This window comes from Trachymyrmex cornetzi, unplaced genomic scaffold, assembly GCF_001594075.2.
Source record: "Trachymyrmex cornetzi isolate Tcor2-1 unplaced genomic scaffold, Tcor1.1 scaffold319, whole genome shotgun sequence".
Classification (NCBI taxonomy): Eukaryota; Metazoa; Arthropoda; class Insecta; order Hymenoptera; family Formicidae; genus Trachymyrmex; species Trachymyrmex cornetzi.
In genome coordinates, this window is record NW_017297887.1 from 176816 (window position 1) to 200542 (window position 23727).

A 23727-nucleotide genomic window follows, 5' to 3' on the forward strand; every position below is an offset into this window, starting at 1 on the left:
TTCCAGTAATGGCTGCCGTTAGCAGTCCAGAGGTATATAGTCAAAGGTAAAAACTAAATCAAAGATGTCACCATTATTATCGAATTTGGAATTAAAAAAGTCTACTATCGACCTTGATTGAGTTGGGTAATCGGTTTAGCATCCCCTTAATACATTTCTGATAAAACAGTACATTACATGAGGTAAAATTTATCTTTGGAGCAGCCAAAGCAGTCGATAATGACAACGCTCTACAATTACCTCCGGCCCCTCCGGGCCCTTTTTATACCACCGAAAATTTACCCAGGGTTGTCGGTCTTTAATAGTATCTCATCGGTATTGATATCCTGGGCTGCGTTCGGATTCCCATTCGGGCGCTCCTCGGCTGTCATGTCATCCTTATTTAACGTTTGGTAAACAACAAGGATGATATGACATCCGGGGAGCACCCAGGTGGGAATCCGAACGTAGCCCTGGGGGCGGCTATAGATGTTGGTACCTAAGGTCTGTTCTACAACAGAGTCGTAAGCGATAAGCCGTAAGAAATTAACCAAGTCGATTATTCTGGGTGATCCCGATTGACCACGTCTCGATTGGACACCACCAATTACAGCGACCGGTGCTTAGGAGCTTTGTAGTCTCAAGCGCTGTCAGTGGCTCATGTCCAATTGAGCCGTGTCCAACTGGGTGCTTTTCCCGATTATTCTCTCACACTTAGCTGTGATTGGCCAATTTCTTACGGCTAACGACTTGCGATCCTATTGTAGAACAGGCATAAGGGCGGTAAAATGCTTAATTCGTCACTGCATGTTTACCTATATAACATGTTATATACATCTATATATATATGCATGTATTTATTCATGCATGAAAAATTTTTTATCGTATTGTATCTACGTAAGATATATCTATGTAAAGGCCGCAACACAAACTTTTGCACAACGCATAATACATAGTGCATAATGGAATCAACTAATCGAAATTCTTCTTTTCCATGGAATGAGAGGAAAGGAAAGCTTTGATTAGTTGATTCGCTTATGCACTATGCGTTATGCGTTATGCAAAAGCTTGTGTCTGGGCCCTAAGAGTTTTTATTAGAGATTACTTATTTGTGTGGCGTCGTCTACAATACACGGAGTAAGAAGTAAGAGTAAGAAATTGTCCAATCACAGGCGTCGTCTACAATACACGGAGTAAGAAGTAAGAGTAAGAAATTGACCAATCACAGTCGATTATTCTTCTCACATTCGAGTGTGATTGGTCAATTTCTTACTCTTACTTCTTACTCCGTGTATTGTAGACGAGCCTATATGTGTGCATGTAGACGCAGTGTGACCACTACAAGACGTTGGTAAACAAACAGTTTGCGCGAGGCTGGTATCTTCGTTATACACCAGCGTTGCCAACCGTATGATCTTGATCGTACAAATACGATAATATAGATCTTTGTACGATGTACGATCCAAAGAGTGAGATCGTACGTAAAAGTATGATAATTTGGCAATTTTGATTAAATTTTAAGAGAACACTCTTCGATGATAACCGTCGACAATGTTTTACCGACTGGTCAAATAGGCGCCATCAGCCACAGTGCTAGAGCAAGGAAAATTCCTAGGCACTGGTCGTTAGGTTAGGTTAGGATTAGCTGGTGGACATTGGACAATCACAATATGATCAAATAAGGTGCCCCGAGAAATACGCAGTCGCACATATAGAACGGTATATGGTCAGTGAAATCGCGTCCGTTCTGATTCATCTCACATCTGTTAATGGCATGAAAAGTACACTTTTTATTAAAAAATTAGAGTCCAATCCGCTTCAGAGAATTGAAACAAGAACTAACTTTGTTTAAAATTTAAATATGGTAAAATATACAATAATATATTAGATTAGGGTCGCCAAGTTTGTGAGCGGTCACTTGGTCAGTATACTGGCCAGTCCCGTCCTCAAAAGGTTAAAAGTTGTTCCTTATTGTTTTTTTTTTCTATATAACCAAAATGATTTACGTATGTAATAATTAAAAAAAAATATTTTCTAGTGTTTATGTTTCCTATATAGTTCCTATTACATATAACCAAAGTTAAGTAAATATTTATGTACCTAAAATTTAAAAAAATGTTTCCTAGTGTTTTATAATTTATATAATTTATGTATAACGAAGAAGACATATAAATGTAATACTTAAAAAAATTTTCTAGTGAGATTATAATTACAAGTTCTTTGTCTTAAAAAAAAAACTTTAATTTTAAAAATAAATATTTACAAATATTCAGTATTGTTATTTTTTTTTCATTAAAAAATATATCTATTCAATATAGATCTGTTTGCGTTGCTTGAAACCCAAAAATTTTTATACTTAAAATGAGATAGATATATATTTGGGCGTTAAAAAAAGAGAAAGCGAAGATGCTGAATGCAAAAAGTGCAAGCAACGCGAACAGAGCTAATAAAAATGTATATCTATCTAACAAAAAAAAAATGTACGATAATTTTAATCAAAATACGATAATTTTGTATTGTTGGTACGATTTTTAATAATGCGGAGGTTGGCAACGCTGTTATACACAGTGTAAACGCGCGCGCACGTTTTCGTAACGATTCGTAACCTTCTTGTGTCACAGAGTACGTAAAATAGCGCAAAACCCGTAAAATTATCTTGTCGCAGAACGGCGTAGAAACTTTATCTTATTTCGGTGAGTGTTCATCGCTTGTCATTCACGGATTTTTACGGACAGAAATTATAGACGGAGAGATTCGAGACAAACAGCGCAGTACGTGAACATGTCAGTCAAAGAGGTTATTTTGTCTGACTAGGGAAAAACGTCAGCTTGAAGGTTTCCTGCATTTAGTTAGTGCTCTAGTTCTTTTTGATATTATATTTAATATTATTCCATATTGGCTCATATTATATTATTCTATACTATTATAGATGTCTTGCGAGCTATAATATACACGCAGTGTATATTATCATATTTAAAAATCTCAATGTCCGTTAATAATTTTTTTCAGATTCTTATATTTTAAATTTTTAGGATTTTTCAGAATTTTTATGAATAATTTTATATATATATAATTTTTTATACTTTTTTAATACAAATAGGAACACTTTTCAGAAGTGTCAAGGAAATCTACATGTCTCACAGAATTCATATACAGAAAAATTTTAAGAAAAGATGTAGATTTTTTCAATATTTCTGAAAAGTAGGTACGTTACGAAGCAATGATCAAAGGGCGCGATTATCGAAGATAGCTATATATGTATTTATCATACCGCACACCTTAGGGGCTCTGCACACTAAAAGGAACAGGGAACAGAGAACAGAATAAGAATTTCAACCTATCAGAAATTGTGTATTCCACAATACATGATTTTTGATAGATTGAAATTCTTATTCTGTTCCTTTTATTGTGCGGAGCCCTTTACCTCTCTCGTTTTCCTTCCCATCTTTATGGTAGATGGCGCAACGATGCACTTTCCGATCATTTCCGATTCGTTTTCTTGTGCGCTCGTTCAATTTTCCAGTTCTCGATTTCTTCAGATTCTTCAGATACCAAACGTTTTTCGAACGTCATTTTCAGAAATATCAATTTTGTCTACCGTTATTGCAAAATTCGCTATTGTTGAAACGTTGCCCGCACAGCACGAAGTCGACTATGAGTTGACTGTCCGTCGGCAGAAGGAGTCTAAAGTCGACTTTAAAGTCAGACTAATGCCCATTTCCACCAATGTAGATTAACTTTAATCTCGGTTCTACTTACTCTTCGTCTTTTTCTAATCTTTAGAACTAGAAAAAGACAAAGAGTAAGTTGAACCGAGATTAAAGTTAATCTGCGTTGGTAGAAACGGGCCTAAATGTCAACTTTTAGTCGACTAAGGCCGGTATTCATAGTCGATTCTTATTTCAAGACCGTCTTAAGTAATGTCTTAAGACGCTAATGCAACCCTCTGATTGGTTCGTGACTTCTTAAGACCGTTCTTAAGATGGTCTTGAATATAAGATCTGACTATGAATACCGGCCTAAGAGACGACAAATGTCTCAACTATAGTCGGCCATCAGTCAGCCTATATAGTCGACTTCAAGTCAATTATTTTAAGTCAACTTTCGCGATTTTTACAACATAACCTTAAACCTTGATATATATACTAATTGTTGGAAATATATAAAATGATGCACCAAAAAATTATACTAAAATGTATATACAATTATCTTTCCTTATCGTATTTCATATTTACTATAAATATATATGAAAAAAAAGGATTACCTTTGATTTTAACGCACCTTATTTAGATCATTCTGCAGATCGTCAGAGGCAATCAAAAAGGAAAGGCCGAGGGACGCGGGGTCTCAATTAATTAAGGTGTTCATAGAGAACGCGAATAGCTGACTATAAGTCAACTTTTACAAGTCGACAAATCCATTCTAGAAAAAGTCTGCTAAATGTCGACTTTAAAAGTCGACTTCAAGCTGACGAAAAAATGTCGACTTACAGTCGCCAAACAGTCAGGTATGCTGTGTGGGTGTCTTTAATATCGTCGTAAAAGAAATTGTAGCTTCGATCTCCATAACAATCACTTTCATCACAAAACATTAATTGTTACAGGTATATAAATTCCAATTCTTCTCCGTCGCGTTTCCCGTAAAAATCGTCTCAAGCAAGCAACCTCGTTCCACACTGGAATTACTTTTTGCGTGATAATATTATGTTACTTTTTGAATGAATGCTGCAAGGAGAAATATTTCAACATTCAAACTTATCATCTATGATGTCAGATGTAATGATAGCTGAATATAATTTGGCAGGATTAAATTAATATAATTTCAATTCCACAAATAAATACTTTTAATTAAACTACTTAAATCTCTCAAATTAATTGTTATATAAATATAAGTAAAGTTAATGAAAAAATTGTTAAAGGAACAAATGTATAATTAAAACTATAAATTTTTTTATTATGCAATTATAAATCTTATTTTCATAATAAACATTTTTTCTATGATAAATGTAAGAAAATAAATATTTATAATTAATATTAAATAGATTATTATATTTAAATCTCAATTTAAAATCAAGATTAATATTAACATTTTGTGCCTCTCCTATGCAATTCGTTGTCGTTCTTACTCAAATCTCAAAAATAATTTAACCTTAGTTAATACAGATTCTGTAATATATTGTTGGTTATCGCCATCATCAAAATAATACGTAAAACTCGTGTCGATAAAACTGTTGGGCTTAAATTTTTAATTAAAAATGCCGTCTTTGGAGCCAATTTCTGGTTGGTCACGAATGTTTTACGGTTGGACTTTGGCGATTCATAAATAATGGAGGAATACGGGTGTCCTCCTTCATCACCTCCTCCATTGATTATTCTCGCGAAATATACTCGAAATGCATCGGCAAATTCAAGTAATGGCGAGTTACTGGTAAATTGAATTGATTGATTACATCGCGTAGAACACTACTCCAGCAAACACCATTACTTTGAACAACTGCGCTTCCACCAGAATGTTACACTTAATATTTTTACATCATGGGGTCATCTAGACGCATATAAATAAAAACGGGATAAATAAACGAGGAGAATTATGATGATACAGTTTATTATCGTTAGCATTGTTTGAGGTACATGCGCCGATTCGCGCGTCGTATATCGGAACGTTTCCTTTTTCTACTTATTTTTATAATTTTTTTTTCTTTCTCATTTGTGTCCCTATTCGAATTTAATTAACGAATCGGACCTGGAAAGGTGCGTTCAATTGACAAATATATAAATATGGAAGTAGAAGGAAGCATCATCGATAGATTATGAATTAAGCGCAAGAGCATTAATTTACAGGTAGGAGGGGAGGGAGATAATACCACAAAGCTCTACGAGATAATTGTTAGTTAAATAAATAAAGAAGCGATTGCGTTTCTCTCGAAGAAACGGTCGGACTTCGGCGATTCATAAATAACGAAGGAATGCGGGTGCCCTCCTTCATTACCTCCTTCATTGATTATTCTCGCCAAATATACTGGAAATGCATCAGCGAATTCAAGTAATGGCGAGTTACTGGTAAATTGAATTGATTGATTACATCGTGTAAAATACTACTCCAGCAAACACCAACTAACAGCAACGTTTGCTAGTTATACTTTCCTCATAATATAATTCAGCAATCACTAACTAATATTGACTAACAATAATTGAGGAGCAGACTTTCAAAATGCGTTTTGTCCAAAATTTCACTTTTTAGTTAGAAATGGCGTAGTTCAGTGTTAAGTCATATTATGAGCTACTCTGAGATGTTCAGAAAGCATTTTTTTCATCGTTAATTTATATGCTGAAAATTCATAGACATTTTAAAGTGCATTATGTTTTTTAACTAGAAACAAACAAAATGCATTTATTTAATGTTTTTAGTAATTGTTTAGCAATTTTGTTTAATATTTCACATCCTACTGATTGGCATATTGTTATTTTCTGTAAAGTGCGTAATGTTCTTGTATGCGGAGTTTCTTTCTTCCTCGTTTCCTGAAAATTACAAATTTTGGACAAAACATTTTGAAAGTCTGCTCCTTAATTATTAATATAATTTCTCACTCAAAACATGTTATATTACAGTTATATTGTTGAGTGGGAAATTAAATAGAACTAACAGTTATGTTAATTTTAGTTGTTTGCTGAGAACTGTGATGTGTTGAATTACTCTTTAAACTTTTTAGAGTAAATCTCACTCTGAAAAATAAAATCTTATTCTTAAAGATTGAAAATTGAGCCACTCTTTTAAAATTGGCTCAATTTTCACTCTTTAGAATGAGATTCCACTCCAAAAATTTAGAGTACAGTTATATTGTTAAGTGGGAAATTATAACTAACAGTTATGTTAGTGTTAGTTGGTGTTTGCTGGGAGTTTGATGCTTGACATTATTTAGATAACATAAAATTTAAAATTGAGACGTAAGATTTATTTTTACGAGCACCGTCTAAAGCTCGTGTCACATTACATTGGAGAAGGAGGATTGAAGATTAGAATTCAGCCAATCAGAATAAAATAAAAATAAAAATTATCTTGCTCGAATTCTTGTCTTTAATTCGCAATCTTTAGTCTCCAATGCGTATTCCCTAAAACTTTCAACGTGGATTTTACTCTAAAGACTGAAATCTTGCTCTTAAAATTGACTCTTTTACAAGACTGACTCAATTTTCATTCTTTAGAGTGAAATTCCATTCTAAAAAATTCAGAGAGTAGTATAACACCTAAAGTGCTTAAAAGACATCTTTTATTCCAATTTTCGACTTTGTGTTGTCAGATTAGATCCGTCCGCGTTGCTCGTGCTTTTTGCACTTAGCATCTTCACTTTCTCTCTTTTCAACATCTGAATATATGTATATTTATCTCCTTTATTAAGTGCAAACATTTTTGCAGATTTCAGGCAACGTGAACAGACTTCGTGTCTCTTGATTGTCTCAAGAATGGATTCGGCACGCGCGTTCCTTCGGCTTAACTCAACTAGTTATAGTAACAATATTTGGCAACAGTAGTAGTAATAACAATGGTAATAATAAATATAGACGAGGCCAAGTCAATAGTTTTCGTATTCTAACTTGGATCGCGCGCGATCGAGATCGTCTTTCAGTCGCTTGTTCGTGACTTCGTGCCGACGATTTTCCATTTTAAACGCGATATATTTCGTTCCTTTATTCTATTGCATACTTTCCTCACGAAATCTTCGCGCGTAGTCCGTTAGTGCTAGATAAATTTTTTACGTCGCAAGAGCGTCTGCGCGACGCAAGCGAGGAGGAGAGCTTTTTCTTCGAATCTTTTTTTTTGCTACTCTTTCTTTCTTCCTACTTGTGATAGTATGTCTTTTGTTGCTGCTTTATTATCCGATCTGTCAAACACGACCGAGAAAATGGTTCGATTGGTATCAATTAAATAATTGGCGCACAGCTGGTCAAGTTCTTCCACTTCTTTTCTCTCTTTTCTCTCATTGATTGATATATATGTAAGTGTCTATATATGTATAATCGTCCAGCATAGCAGAAATCTTGCACATTATTCGCTCTCATCGGTTTTCCAATAGCGACGATTGTCTTTGTCACATTTGGTCAACCGAAAGATTTATCTCAATAATTTTCCCTCAGAATTTATTTGTAAACTTATAATTGTAAAAATATATACATAATTTCTTTCAAATAATAAAATCTATCATTCTACTTTCTAAATTCTTTGGAGCGGACTCTCACTCTAAAGAGTGAAAATTAAGCCAGTCTTGAAAAAGAGTGACTCCGTTTTCAAGTTTTAGGAGTGAGATTTCACTCTACAAGTTTTGAAAAGTATACAAAGTAAAATTGAAACATTCGTGATATTTTTTTATATCAGAATATTGGAACTCTTTTTAAATCCATTAATGATCATCGAGATGAACTCTTTTCGGGAATTATTTTTATTGTGATCATTCAGAAATTGCCAAATTGATGGCTTGTTATGCTGAGAACGATCTCTAAAATTCTGTAAAACTCTTAAGAGTGAAATCTCACTCTTAAAGATTAAAAATTAAACCACAAAGCTGGCTCGAGAATTTTCACTTTGTAGAATATGAGATTCCACTCCAAAGAATTTAGAGAGTAGAATTTGTGACAGAGGGAAGAAAGTTTGGGACCAAATGGTTACGTATCCATAATATCGTGTATAGGAACGTTTCAATATTCGATAAATACACAAACCATTTATTTTCGGCATAAATCGTATTTATTTTTATATCATAAATTTTTTAATTCTTTTGTTACAATAATATATATTATCTCTCGCCGAAAATACTAATTGCTTACTTAATCGCTCAATTATTTAATTGACACCTTTTTTCCTAACGGTCGATATGATTTTGCAAAAAAAAAAGAGAAACTATCTAATCACTCTCTCTCGTGTTTTACCATCGATGAGGTACTTTTAAGTAAGATTTTGATTTTCATGTATCGATCGATTTAATCGGTTATTTATATAAAATCCGAGCGACGCTTTTGTATTTTTTTTCTTGTAAAGAGAAACATATAACAGATTTCTCTCTTTTATCATTAAATCGAGATATTCTTAAATCGAATTATTAATTCCAATTTTAATTGTGATTTAAGTTCACATATGATTTTCTTTGTCCTTTCGTTTTTTAATTCGTCAGCAAATTATGAGCTACAGTTTATAATTGGCTGCTTTTTTCCTCGTATATATTTCTCATAGTTTTATTTAAAAATCAACACGGTCAGAATCTGTTAAGACTTCTACCCTACTTTTCTCTACTTTAAAGACAACAATCCTTTATAATTATTAACATTATTAACTTTCGAAGAATTTAATTGATTTGTTTGCTGTTTTCTTTACTTTTTTCTCGTCCTATTTTTTCTTGAAACTTTTCGTTACATTTTTAATAACAAGCTCTTTTTCAAGAATGGCTCAATTTTTATTCTTTAAAGTGAGATTTCACTCCAAGGAATTGAAAGAGTACCCAGTCCTGGATTGCGCATCTCTCGCGTGCATCCATTCTCGGAGTGGTGCGAATCCTTACTTAACTGTACCTCGTCGTTGATCTTTCGGTAATCTCAGTAAGTAGTTTCAGACAACCGTAGTCGGGCAGCTCGCGCAGCTCTCGTCCGAACCAGTCGGACGGTGTGCCTTCGTCCGGCGGCCGAGGACGGTTTCGACATTAATTCGAACGAGTATAACGTTTTTTTTTTTACGTTCGTTTTTTTTCTACATACGCACGTTGTTTTATCCGATGGTGCTTCGTTATAAACGGGAAGGGGGAGGGGCTCGATGAAGCTCGGCGTTCGTTAATAGAAGCGCTCGTCGAGCGACTTGCGTGATTCACGCTTTTCGCGCTGTAACTTTTCCGCACGTACAGATCCAACGTGACGTGTGTATATGTGTGTAATACTGGTAACAATCATTATCCTGAAGAGATAGCAAGGAGGAGCGATAATTTTTCTTTAACGGTATATCACTTTTTTCTCATCGCAAATATCTCTGTGCTTTTATATTTTTTATCTTTCAATAGAAAAGAATGATTGAGTACTTTTGTTTACATATTAAAAATATTTACTCAATTTTAATAAATATTTTTATTTGTAATACTAACATAATACTAACTAAATATTTAGGTATTAAATGTAAATATATACTTATTTGGTATAAGAACTATTAATTTGATTTATCATTTTTATCGAGTAAATATTTATTGTAAGTAAATACTTCGTTAGTACGATTTAAATAAATATTTATTAAAATTTAAGTAAATTTTTTTAATGGACTCAATTATTGAATATTTTTATTGAATTTAGTTTTAATTCGGGAACTCGACTTTAGAGACGACAAGCTTCCGACTTTTTTCTTTCTTTTTCGAAGAAGCATCGAAACAACTAAAGACTAAGCGCTCATCGTTGCTATCTTCTTCACTTCGATTTTTAATTGATTGTAGCAAGATGTGTTTTTTTTTATTGATCTGTTACTTAATGTTTTCTTAAAGCACAATGAGGTCTCCTCCCAGCTCCTCAGCTCCTCGCCGCATCCGCCGTCCGTTTCGAACTTCTCGCGACTGCCTTTTACGGAGATTTATTTCGATTGCCTCTTACGTCCCATGTTGCAGATCTTGAAGTGGCACAGGGACATATCTGAAACATAAATCGCATCTGTTACTCGCCGTTGCTGTAGCTGCATCTTGGCGAATGCCATATCGCTCCAATAACGAGCAATAGCACTCGATAATGATTTTGTTTAAATGAGTAATTTTGGAGAAAGATGAATCTTACGTATTTGTGATGTTAAAAATGTGTGAGATTAAAATTTATCTTACAGGCTCCAATTTTTTGTTGTAAAAGATCAGATATGTCCGACCGACAAATCTAATCTTTTTAAAAAACTTATACATTTTGTTAACACCTTATTGTATCTTGGGAACTTTTTCCCACTTAAAATGATTTATTTTTGTGTGAAGCCTTTTATAATGAGTAGAAAATCATGTTAAATTCAGTAGGTATTCCCTGCGAATCATTTTATTATTTGTTGAAGGGATAAGTACAGGAATTTTTTAATGCATGATACTCAAAAAGCTTTTCTCACATTTGAAATTAGCGCAAAAAATTCAGTAAAATCATTCTTTTTTGTGCTTATCAACTCGTGCTTATCAACAAATATAACTATTAACCGTCACGAGTTAATCTATCTATATATTGTCCTTTTGATTTTATGATTATTTGTTATAATTTAATAGAAATATGTATATTCCTATTAAATTTTTTATTTTAGTTAATTTAATTTTTTTTAATTTATATGTATTTACAAAGAAATAACGATTTTATTGAAATGTCTAAAAATTTAATCAAGCACAGATCTGAAAATAATTTTATTGAAGCATCAAAATAATTATGTAGTTCAAGTTAGTTGCTAAAATATTAAAATTTATTGCAGCATTGTTCATTATGCTTGAGTCTCTTACGTAATTATTCTAATAGTCCAATAAAATTACTTTCTACCTAGCTTAATTTTTACATATTTTAACAAAATCGTTTCCATCGCACATGTCATATGTTTTTATTATTCAAGAGCAGTACAGATTGTCTCGGTTGCTTTAGCCGCATTCTTTTGTAATTGAAATGTGAAAAGAATGCAACGTCTAATATCCGTTTATATCCAGTGGTCGTCATGCTTTTTTAGATTATTATTAGATCGCTTGCACTACTATGTATCACGTGACGTATTGTAAACGCAACGAATGACATTCGAGGCCGCGGTGAGAAAATATTTGAACTTAAAATGCTTTCTTGGTAAGATTAAAACTAAAAGTAAAATTTGTACACCTACTCACTTCAAATGAAATTAAAGGCTATTAAAATTATTATCATGCGTATTAAATACCTATATCAATATTCTCGAAGTTGTATTTATATTTAAATAAACACTTAATTTTTAATCGTTACAAACTATCCCTGCTGTAAATAGAAGACAAAAAGTTGCTTAACGAACGTAATTGTCAAAAATACCGTTTGTTTAAATGAAAAATCTACGATCGGGTGATCCCCCTTTCGAGTTCGAATCAAGGAATCAATTTCGAGGAATCAATCAAGACACACACGAGAGAGAGAGATAGAGAGAGAACGAAACATATGTAATTGCGTCACGCGCCAATTGTTCCAATTAATTGTCATCGATCGTCTTCGATCGAATCAAACGTGGCGCAGATTGCCATGTATACGTATATGTAATACGTACATTTATTGTCGAGAAGAATTTATTCATGAAATTATCGATAGTCGAGAAACGATCTTTCGGATTTTCTATATAGTTTCCCTCTGACTCTCTTATCGCCGAAATAAAAAGAAACATATTCTCGACCGCCTTCTCCAAAAATGAAAAAGAATTCTCCCGAGATTTCCTGAAACGTGTGCGGCATAAGCTTCCAATTTTTGGGATCCAGTTAACTAATCCTGGGAGAAACGATAATTCCGAGTCATTTCACGTGGCTACGGAAAATCCGCGGGAAATACCGCCAAAATGATCCCGAATGTCTCAGACGTATCTTCTTGACGGATATCACCGGTATATCGCAATGTTACTAGAACATTTTCGCGTAAGATTCTTCTTGTGAGTCCCGCTCTCTCGCTTTATTCTCGTTTTTTATTTATCGTATTTTTCTTCAACCATTTCGCGATGTGAGACTTAATTTTTCTGTCTCATAAATTTTAATTAGTTTAAATCAAATTTTGATTGGAACGACACAATTTTTCAATAAAAAAGTAAGAAAGTTTTATAGTTCATATATCAACTAAATTATGATATACAAATCTATTTTTTAGTGTAAAGACAGATTTAAAAATAATTTTGGATCATCAAAATAATTATGTAGGAAAATCAAATATAATGAGTAATGCTATAAAAAATGTTGATATTCTAATAATGAGCTTACGTCCTATATAATTATTCTGATAATCCAATAAAATTATTTTCAGATCTGTATGTAGCTCTAAACTTTTAGATATTTTAATTAATATAATATTCATTAATAATTGACTCGGATGAATAAATCCAAATGTGTTTCAAGCCTATTCGAGTCCAAACACCAGATGTGATTGTGTATCAAATTCTTTATTGTATTAATATAATCATATACGTTTCGATCCTTGTATTGGATCCTTATCAATATCTCTTAGCTACTAAGTATGCATCGATGTGCTTCCTAGAACACTACATGATCATATGCATTATACAAACAATTGATAACTTATTTTAAACAAATTACAACATTAAAATTTAAAATCTCACTTACATGATATTATGTTAGTTATATACGATTATCACATTACTAGTCATGTCGATGGTCAACAAGCAAATGTCCTATCTTACGTATTGCCAATTATCTTATATTCAATAGACATGAAAGTCAAATGACCGTCAATAATAAATAACGGAAAGATTGAAAACTAAACTTTTGTTAACAAACATTCATAAGCTGAGTTCAACCTATCAGTATCAGTTTGTAGATTCAAGCTATTTTCCTGTCTACGTATGTGTATCATTTCTGATGTAAGCCTTTTGTTTAGAATTATCTCCTCGTCAAGAATTTCTATGTTATCCCACTTAAATTCATGCGAATAGCCCAATCTATGATCTGTGATTACCGATTTTTGTTGTGTGTTCCAATTTATATGATTCCTATGTTCAGAAATTCTAGCCTTTAAAGTTCTACCCGTTTGACCAACGTATGTAGCATTACAATCCCCACAGGATATTTTATAAACAACATTACCGTGTAACATATTTTATTGATTTTGTCCTGTACTTTAATTATGCTATTTAATTTATTGCCTCTATATGCTATTCTAACTTCCTTATATTTGTTGAATTGATTTTTAATTTTATTAGCAATACTCGGAATATATGGTATTGTGAAGTAATTAATACTGCTATTATTCATGTTATTATTCTCTTGTTCATCATTATTGAGGACAATTTCATCATTATTCTTTCTATTACTATCATTACTTTTATCCAATTTGTTATAAATCTTTTTTCTTATTGTGTTAACAGTTAATTGTGATGGATATCCATTCATTAATAAAATTTTAATAATCTTATCAAAATTATTTTTATGAAAACTAAGATGAGATAAAAATAATATACTCTATCAATTAGATTATATATCACCCCTATTTTCTGTGTTAACGAATGTTGTGAAAAAGTTAAGAAATCTTCCCGATGAAGTTGGTTTCTGATACCAATCATAAATAATTTTATTATTCTTTTTTATTAGATTATTAAAATTTTATTAATGAATGGATATCCATTAGAATTAATTGTTAACTCAATAAGAAAAAGGATTTATAACAAATTGGATAAAAGTAATGACAGTAATAGAAAGAATACTGATGAACAAGAGAATAATAACATGAATAATAGCAGTATTAATTACTTCACAATACCATATATTCCGAGTATTGCTAATAAAATTAAAAATCAATTCAACAAATATAAGGAGGTTAGAATAGCGATTAAAATCTTATTATTGGTTATACACGCTGCCTGTAATAAGCGTTATTGTTCTTACATATACTGATTATTGCGAAGAATATTACTAAGGGCCCGGTGGTTTAATGGCTTAGGACGCTCGTACGGATTACAAGAGGTCCGGGTTCAAGTCCCGGCCGAGGTAATATTTTTCGCAATAAATTTATTTAAGGTTTTTAGCACATTGTCAATTTAATTTAACTTGTGATATTATTGCAGTAGTTTAATTGCGTTAGATAAAGTCCGGAAAAATTTCGGCGCGCAGTTTGAATAACTACAAAAATATGATATATATGCATGTACATATATAGGATATAGATAATTCACTGGGAATTATTTAGATCTAGCTTTGACCGTCATAGGCCGGAATATGCTTATACTTAGAGGTTAGAATAGCATATAGAGGCATAATTAAAATACAGAAGGACAAAATCAATAAAATGTTACTCAGTAATGTTGTTTATAAAATATCTTGTGGGGATTGTAATGCTACATAGGTTGGTCAAACGGGTAGAACTTTAAAGGCTAGAATTTCTGAACATAGGAATCATATAAATTGGAACACACAACAAAAATCGGTAATCACAGATCATAGATTGGGCTATTCGCATGAATTTAAGTGGGATAACATAGAAATTCTTGACGAGGAGATAATTCTAAACAAAAGGCTTACATCAGAAATGATACACATACGTAGACAGGAAAATAGTTTGAATCTACAAACTGATAGGTTGAACTCAGCTTATGAATGTTTGTTAACAAAAGTTTAGTTTTCAATCTTTCCGTTATTTATTATTGACGGTCATTTGACTTTCATGTATATTGAATATAAGATAATTGGCAATATGTAAGATAGGACATTTGCTTGTTGACCGTCGACATGACTAGTAACGTGATAATCGTATATAACTAACATTATATTATGTAAGTGAGATTTTAAATTTTAATGTGTAATTTGTTTAAAATAAGTTATCAATTTTTTGTATAATGCATATGATCATGTAGTATTCTAGGAAGCACATTGATGTATACTTAGTAGCTAAGAGATATTTTTTAAGGATCCAATACAGGGATCAAAACATATATGATTATATTAATACAATAAAGAATTTGATACACAATCACATCTGGTGTTTGGATTCGAATAGGCTTGAAACATATTTTAATTAAATCGTTCTTTTTGTATACACATATATTTCTATAAAATTGTACTAGTAATTATAAAAATCAGAAGAAAAATAAATGGATTAACTCATGACGGTTGATAATTAAATTTATGTACTTAAGCAGGAGTGAGAAAGAACAGTTTTGCTAAAGTACCTAAATATTTAGCTAGATCTGAAAACAAATTAAAATATTTTGTTAAATTATCAAAATAATTATGTAGGATGCTCAAACGGGTTGCTAGAAACTTTTTGCGTTCATCATGTTTGTGTGTTCTATATAATTATTTTGATAACAAAATAATTTTCAGAATTAGCGAAATATTTAGATACTGTAGCAAAACCGTTCTTTTTGTATATCAAGGTTCGTATTCACGTTATTTATCGGTTCTCATCTATAAAAAAAAAATAGATACTTATTATCACAAATAATTTTCGCTTTATCCTCTTTTACGCGAGATGTGTCTCAGGAATATTACGACGTCCTGGTGTGATTTTATAGGGTTTGACTCAAACCTGCATCTTCCCTTTGCAACAAAAATAAAGACTGTCAGAAATACTCACAACTGACTGCATTCACACCTTGTCGTTTGCCTGGATGTTGATGATCGTGGATCATAGCCGCGGGTACCGGCAGCGCTTCCGGTTCCGTTTCTCCAGAGGAGTAATCCGGTGGCGGTTGTTCCATTAACATCGCACGCTCCCGCTCCCTCGCCTTCGCCTCCAGGAGTGCCTGGATCTCGATCTGCTCGTCGGTGATCTCGTACTCCTGCTCGACTACTCGATGCTTCTGCTCGATCAACTGTTTCAGGCGGTTCACCAACATCTGTGCGCGACCAAGTACAATAAGATTCGAGAGATACGATATAGAATAATTAAATTAATAATACAATTTTCTTGTAGAATTTATGCACTATACAGAGTGAAACCTGTAATGAATCCTCCGTTGGCAATGCTGGACTTTAAAGGCACAGTCAATTTTTTAACTGTAAAGCGGGGAGCACAGACTCTTGCATAACGCATAACACATGAGGCATAAGAAATTGAACCAACCAGAGTTCTCTATTATATGGAAGGGAAAGAAACGGAGAACTTCGATTGGTACATATTCTTATGCATTACGTGTTATGCGTTATGCAAGAGTCTGTGCTCCCCGCTTAAAGGCCACAGCATAGACTCTTGCATAACGCATAACTCGGCATAACGCATAAACGAATCAACTAATCAGAATCTTTCCTTTCCTCCTGTTCCATGGAAAAGAAGAAAATTTCGATTGGTTGATTCCCTTATGCACTATGCATTTATGCGTTATACAAGAGTCTGTGCTGCGACCATGAATATTTTAAAGGATTTAAAGAAAAAACAAGGAAATCTTCCACATTAATTTAAAAAACGAAAACTTCATATGAATAATATCCGAAATGTCTTAATTTCAGGAATAAAAGATGTCAAAGTTGAAAGAAAAATTTCGTTTTTTCTCAAAAATTTCAAAAATTACTCGGATTACTTACAAAATTTTGTGTATATTTTAAGAACATGAAACATTATCTTTTTAAAGACGTCAGTAAAAAAGTAAATCAGTAACTTGTTGATCAAAACTAGACATAACTTGTGGTTTAGACTTGAGGTTTTAATCTCACTTTTTTATACTCAATGATAATATAAAAATAATTTTCCTAAGCTATGATTAGTCACTAAACTAATGGTTTTGAAAGATCAAAAACTTTTAACGTTACCACTACAAAACCATCAGTTTAGTATAATTAACCATAGATATAAAAATCGCATTTTTATATTATCATCAGGTAGCTCAACTGGGAGGGCTCCGATTGCACACATCGCATATTGCACACATGTATCGCTGATTGGCCAATTTAAAAATAAAATAATCTCATTGGCAAAACAGTAAAAAATTACTAGGCATCAGTTGATATGAGTGGTGTGTACAATCAGAACTGTAGGCAAACGGGATCCTCCCGCTCAACTATTATAATTAACCAGAAATTGAATGAAAAGAGCATATACTCACGATATTCTCCGCCTCGTCCGCGGGATCGCCGATGAAGATACCTGGCGGCAGCGGTTCCGGTCGCGGGAGAGCGTAGGCCCTGTCGCCACTTGTGATACAGGACAGCACGAGTGCCGCCAGCAGACACAAGCTTGTCCTAGCGGCGGGTCGTCGGCTACCTCTTTTCGTCATTCCCTTGTATCTCGTGCTCTCTGCGGAAACGAGAAAAAAAGCGCGCTCGTACAGAAGATAGGATAACGTGAAGAATTAATATATAAGGTATCGGGGGATTTGTTATTGTAAAAATTAATATATGATCGTAATGACGATTGGTAGAGAAATTATACGAGGGGGAGAGAGAGATGATTTAGATAAGAATTATGAAAGAATTATGAAACGTTTATTACGGTAATTTACGAGTTAAGAGTTTTATCTAGTTGAGTCACTCGAAACGTCCTTTCCTTACAGAAATCTAATTTACTAGATGCATACGTTAATATTATAGATTATTTACTTTGAAACTATCATAGAAATGAATTGATTTTGATATGTAAATTAAAAATGACAAAAGTTATTTAATTCAAGGACTTTGGTTATCTTCTCTGATACACTAAACAAAAAATTTATGAAATTTTAATAAATATTTCTTTGAATAATACTAGTTGAATATTTACTTTTACAATAAATAAATATTTATTTAGATAAATAAAGAGAAACGATAATTAAAAACTAACGGTTCTCGTTTTTTTTTTAAATATGTGTTTACATTCAGTAAATATTCAGTTAGTACTATTCAAAGAAATATTTATTAAAATTTAGTAAATTTTTTTTACAATAAGCCATTACCTAAGCCAAGCCTGTCTAATTTGAGCTCCGAAGTCAAAACTTTGGCTTCGGAGCTCAAATTTCAGTGTATGATTTCATAGACTGTAAAGTGTTAATAAACCTCGCTCAATATTTTACAGTCTCTCCGAAATCTTATCTATATTAATTTTTTTGCGTAGATGGTTTTGCATTTTGGCTCCGGAGCTGAAATTGGACAGGCTTGACTTAAGCTTTAAATTTCAAGCCGTAAGAAATTGATCGATACCGGCCAATTTATATAAGAAAAATATGTAACAAAGTAGGGGGCACAAATAAGTTTAGAAAAACAACTTAATACAACCGGGAAGAATTTTCGACACAAAGACCCGAGTCGCAGCTACGTTAGTACCTCGCGAACAGCGAGGATGAGAAAATTAAGAGGAAACACAACCATTGACGATTGTATCACATACACTCCTGATGTTCCTCTCATCTCCGTTTGAAAGATAAAAAGTTCTCGCGGGTTATCCGCGTATTCACGTTGCGTGGGAGATTCAAGTAGAAGGCATTCGTCGGCGATGATTAAATCTCGCATTGGTCTAATTGATTTTTGCCCCGTCATGGACCGAATCTTAGGAGCAAGCGGGAGGGAACGGGCGGGAGTTTCGATAGGATCCGCGAGCGAGGGCCAAGGGTTATCGCGGATCATCCTCTTGACCGATACGGTATTATCGCGTGACGGGCTGCGTGTCACGTGATAACGAAGTAAAATCCAGTGCGAGAGAGAGGGACCACGGCCAAGCCGTCGGACACGAAATTGCGCGATATCGCGCGTCACGTACGATGATGATAGTGGGAAAGCGATAGCGACAGATGTGCGCGAACACGTCGCGCGTCACGGCGGTGATCATAATAACAATGGTAGAGGAAAATAATGATGAATGTATACTCTAAATTTCTTGCAGTGAAATCTCACCCCAAGAGAGTGAAAATGCAATCACTCTTGAAAAAAAGTGACGATCTTCACTCTTTTTGAGAGTGAAACCTCACTTTTTTTGGAGTGAGATTTCACTCCTTTAAAGTGAAAATTCACACTGAAAAGAGTGAAAATTGTCACTCTTTTTCAAGAAGTGAAATATTTTCACTTTTTTTTTCAAGGGTGATTGTATTTTCACTTTCTTGGAGTGAGATTTCACGGTAAGAAATTTAGAGTTCACCAGAAATCGGTGGCCACAACGGGAGTAATCACCACTGCTTGAAAAATGAAAGAGAGAGAGAGAGAGAGAGAGAGACGCGGCGCGCGTCGTTTAACTATTATTTATAGATTCTAGATAGATTTCGCGCTATTATTCGCTGGCCGCGAGGATGAGTGCATCGCGACGCTCGCGTCGCAAACAAAACGATTAGAAACCAATTTGCTCGCGTTCGACGTAGATGATCTGGCGGTTTATTTATCAGAACACAGAAAGAACGGTTTTGCTGTAGTATCCGAAAATTTGGATTCAGATTTAAAAATAATTTTGTCGGACCATCAAAATAATTACAACAGTAATTAGCTTTATTGACGAGCTCTGAAAGAAATGTTATGTACTTTTTAATTAAAAAATTTTGAAAATATCCTATCACCATGAAGTTTTGGGGGCTGTTCTGTTCCTTGAATTTGAAATTGAGCCTTTATAAAAAAATATGTATCTATTAGATTTGTATTCAACGAACATTTTAGAGAGAATCGAATCGGTTCTGGACAATTGTGACAAATTCCTTGTCAATCGAGATAACTTTGGCCGAAATTAAAAAAATGCTTAAACAGCAGTACATCCAAAATTGGGATATCAGACATCATAAAACGTTTCTGCTGATCTATTTAAATTTACTATACTATATTATCATTTTAGTTAATATGATTATAAAAAGCTCTAAAAAGTACAAAGTTTCACATCAGAAATAAACATCGTATATATTAAGAAACGAAATCATCAATATCAGAGAAAAAATTTTAGTTTTTAAATAAAATATTAATAAGAAAAAAAATTAAATTTGGGATCAAATAAACCTGAACAGATCAGTAGAGATTAATGCTCGTTTTTATTAATGTATGTAATTTAATTTTAATCTCAGTTAACTATAACTTTTCATCTTTTCCTAGTTTTAAAAATTAGAAAAGAAAATGAAGAGCAAGTTAAACCGAGATTACAGTTAATCTACAATGATAGAAACGAAGATAAGACGTCGTGTAAGCTCTGAGCTTGATATACACGCTACTTGGGCATTATAAAAATTCGGACGAAAATCACCCCATTTTATAGTACCGTTTAATTCAAACGCGCCGAGGGATGCAAGCCGTAGACGGAAATGCCGCGCGCGGAAGTCCTGCCAGGACTTCAGTTGGGATCGCGCGAACGTAACTTACTCTGGTCGAACCTCGCCGAGAACTCGCGCTCTATCTCGCCGACGATACGACACGCGGTGGTAGAATGAGCTACGAAGGGCTGTTGCACCCTCTATTATATCCGCGCAGGTGTCCTCCTCCGCACCCCTGTGCCGCCTTCCGCCCTCCGGGCAGATCTCACCTAACCGCCCTGTAGTAGGTGTCCGACACGACGCAGAAAAAGAAGGACTGTTCGCGACTCCCACCCTCGTTTCTTTGTCGACAAACGTCAAACAGCGAATGTACGCGACGTGCACCCCGAGCAGTTTACTGTTTACAAACAGTTCTCCTTGACCGCGTCGTTAGAATTCCACCGCACTCGGTATTCTGGTCTTCGAATCCAAGGAAAACCTGGTACCGTGTGAACGGAATTGTATATAGGATGACGTTGTTGTATCGGGTAGTTTTTGATTTTCCTTCCATTGTCGAATCGAATCGGTGAGACATTCCTTTAAGTCGAATTGCATTTGTGACTTGTAATTTCTTGCGGCTAGAGTTACCATATCTGAATCACAAGAAAAAAGTATATATGTGTACCTAAAAAAAATGATAATTCGGGGACGAAAGAAGAGAGTACAATTTCTTAAGCGTTAATTACTGGTAATCCTACTTAGGGCGTGAATAACAGTAGGAAAAATATTTTGTTCTATGAACCAAAATTTTGCTATACTTAATAACAAAAATTTGGTTGAACTAATTTTTGTTATTAAACTTTTTTGCAAACTAAATTGTTTAGCTAGTATAAACAAATATTTTTGTTATTTACATAGCAGAAAAATGTACTTTGTAGAAACAAAATATTTGTGTTAAAAAATGTTACAACTAAAGTGTGTTTTTTACTAAAAATACTAAATTTTTTCCTAATAAATTTTGAAGCATCTACTACTAAATATATAATAAACGCAAATAAAAAATAGAAGAACAATTTTTAGACTTTGTAGATCAAAACTATAAAAAAATAATAAAAGAAAAATCTGTTTTGTTATCTTTGGAAAATAAAACATTATAAAAAAATAATTAAAGCGATAATCTTTATAAAGATATAAAAGCGATTTTCGGTGTAGTATTTATATTTGTTCTTTGTACGAATTATATCATTTCTTGGTTCTTTGAAATTAATCAATGTCTTTTAATTAATGTAAATTAAATTGTTTTTTTGAAATTAATCAGTCTTTTAATTAACGTAAATTAAATGGGTTTTATAGACTCAGCGTCAGTAACTTTATTACAAATTTTGGCATGCATTAATTTGCTTGTATTTCGCATGGAATTACATTTCCCTATACTGAGAAAAATAGTCTGGTTGGATTAAACAGTAACTCTGGTGAAAAATGGACGAATCAGAATTTTCTGGTCATGTCTATTAGAATTCTAGTTGAGATAACTAGAATTCTGATTAATATAATTATTCTGGTAAAAATAAGAATTCTAGTAGATTTTACTAGAAATATAGTATCAACACACCAGAATTCCGGTTATCTCAACTGGAATTCTAATAAATTTAACCAGAAATTTCTGATTCGTCCATTTTCAACCAGAAATTTTTTTCAGTGTGGAATCACAGATCCGTTCCTCATTATTCTGTACATGAACGAAAGTATTCGGATAAGATAGTCGAAAATAAATGCCTTACAAGAAAAAATTTTTATCTCGTATTTTTTGTCCAAACGAGATAATATGTCTCATGGATAAAATATTTCATACAAAGTTTTTCTTTCGATAAATCTTCTTTTAATAACTTCGTGTACGGAATGAATACAAGAATGTACATAAACAAAAAATTATGGATGTGTAAAAGTACAAGTGAATTACCTATATTGAGAATAAAAATTTTTATTTGACTAAAATAATTTAGTTCATCTTTATTTCTTCCATTGGAGAATTATTATTTAAGTCAAATATATATTTTTCAACGAAAGAAATGAAGATGAATTAAATTATTTTAGTCAAATGAACAATTTTTTCTTAGTGTAATTATCAAAATGGAAAATCATTTCTGTCTTTGACCTTAATTTTTTATCCTATGTTAATCCTCTGGAGTTGACGCAAAAATTTGAAGTGCAGTTATTAACGCTGAGTTTGTAAGACCCATTTAACTTGTTAATTAACAGGCACTGATTAATTTCAAAGAACAAATGTAATATATGTTGATTAAAAGACTCTCATTAATTAAAAAAAATCAAAATGACGTAATATAAAGAATGAATAAATATTCGTAAAAAAATAATAAATACTATTATAAGTAAATATATTTTAATAAAAATAATCCAAATTTGCAGATGTAATATAAAAAATTGTATGTTTTACATTTTTTGCAAACAGATTTATAATATTGAGTTCAATATATCTACTATCATCGAAGAATTAAGTGCTTTTTTTCTTAGTGAGTATATACACTAAAGATTTTTTATCAATCACTGATTTGGATCGTCACGTATTACGATTCGTTGTTAGCAAAAAAAAATTATTGATATAATAATCATCGTCCGTATTTGTTGAATGAAAGAAAATCTTTGTGTCTCGCGTGTTTTAATTACTCGATGGGAGATAGAGTTATCAGTTTTTTTTAAAACTCTTTTTAAGGTCACAAAATTTCTGATCATTAGTTAACATATTGCATTTATAAAATTATATCGAAAAGAATTGACAATAAAAATTATGTGTGTGTGTTTTTTAGAAATTATTTTATTTTATTAAATACCTAAATTTAACGTGTAACAAAATTATACTCCCTTCCCCTCCATTCCCGGATTATCATCATTTTTTAAAAAGTATATATGTATATATTTATAAAAGTATATATATAT

At 32.8% G+C, this 23727-nt stretch overlaps 2 protein-coding genes across 5 annotated transcripts in view; one reads left to right on the plus strand and one right to left on the minus strand.

The window, feature by feature from the left end:
- The first annotated feature begins 2556 nt into the window (after positions 1-2556).
- DNAlig3 (DNA ligase 3) overlaps positions 2557-23727 on the plus strand; it is an 86005-nt gene continuing 64834 nt past the window's right edge. Inside the window, exon 1 of one of the 2 annotated variants that reach the window (XM_018509835.1) lies at positions 2557-2672. The gene's annotated coding sequence lies outside the window, so the exon portion shown is untranslated. Of the gene's footprint in view, positions 2673-2801; positions 2828-23727 lie in introns of those variants that run through there. The other variant, XM_018509836.1, reaches the window with a different exon arrangement.
- LOC108762715 (uncharacterized) overlaps positions 10343-23727 on the minus strand; it is a 34556-nt gene continuing 21171 nt past the window's right edge. Inside the window, exons 1-4 of one of the 3 annotated variants that reach the window (XM_018509840.1) lie at positions 20903-20969; positions 17710-17900; positions 16245-16506; positions 10343-10628 (exon numbers count right to left, since the gene is read on the minus strand). In XM_018509840.1, the coding sequence (XP_018365342.1) occupies positions 10570-10628; positions 16245-16506; positions 17710-17880 (492 nt within the window). In that variant the 5' untranslated portion in view covers positions 17881-17900; positions 20903-20969 and the 3' untranslated portion in view covers positions 10343-10569. Of the gene's footprint in view, positions 10629-16244; positions 16507-17709; positions 17901-20902; positions 20970-23727 lie in introns of those variants that run through there. The other 2 variants (XM_018509842.1, XM_018509839.1) reach the window with 2 other exon arrangements.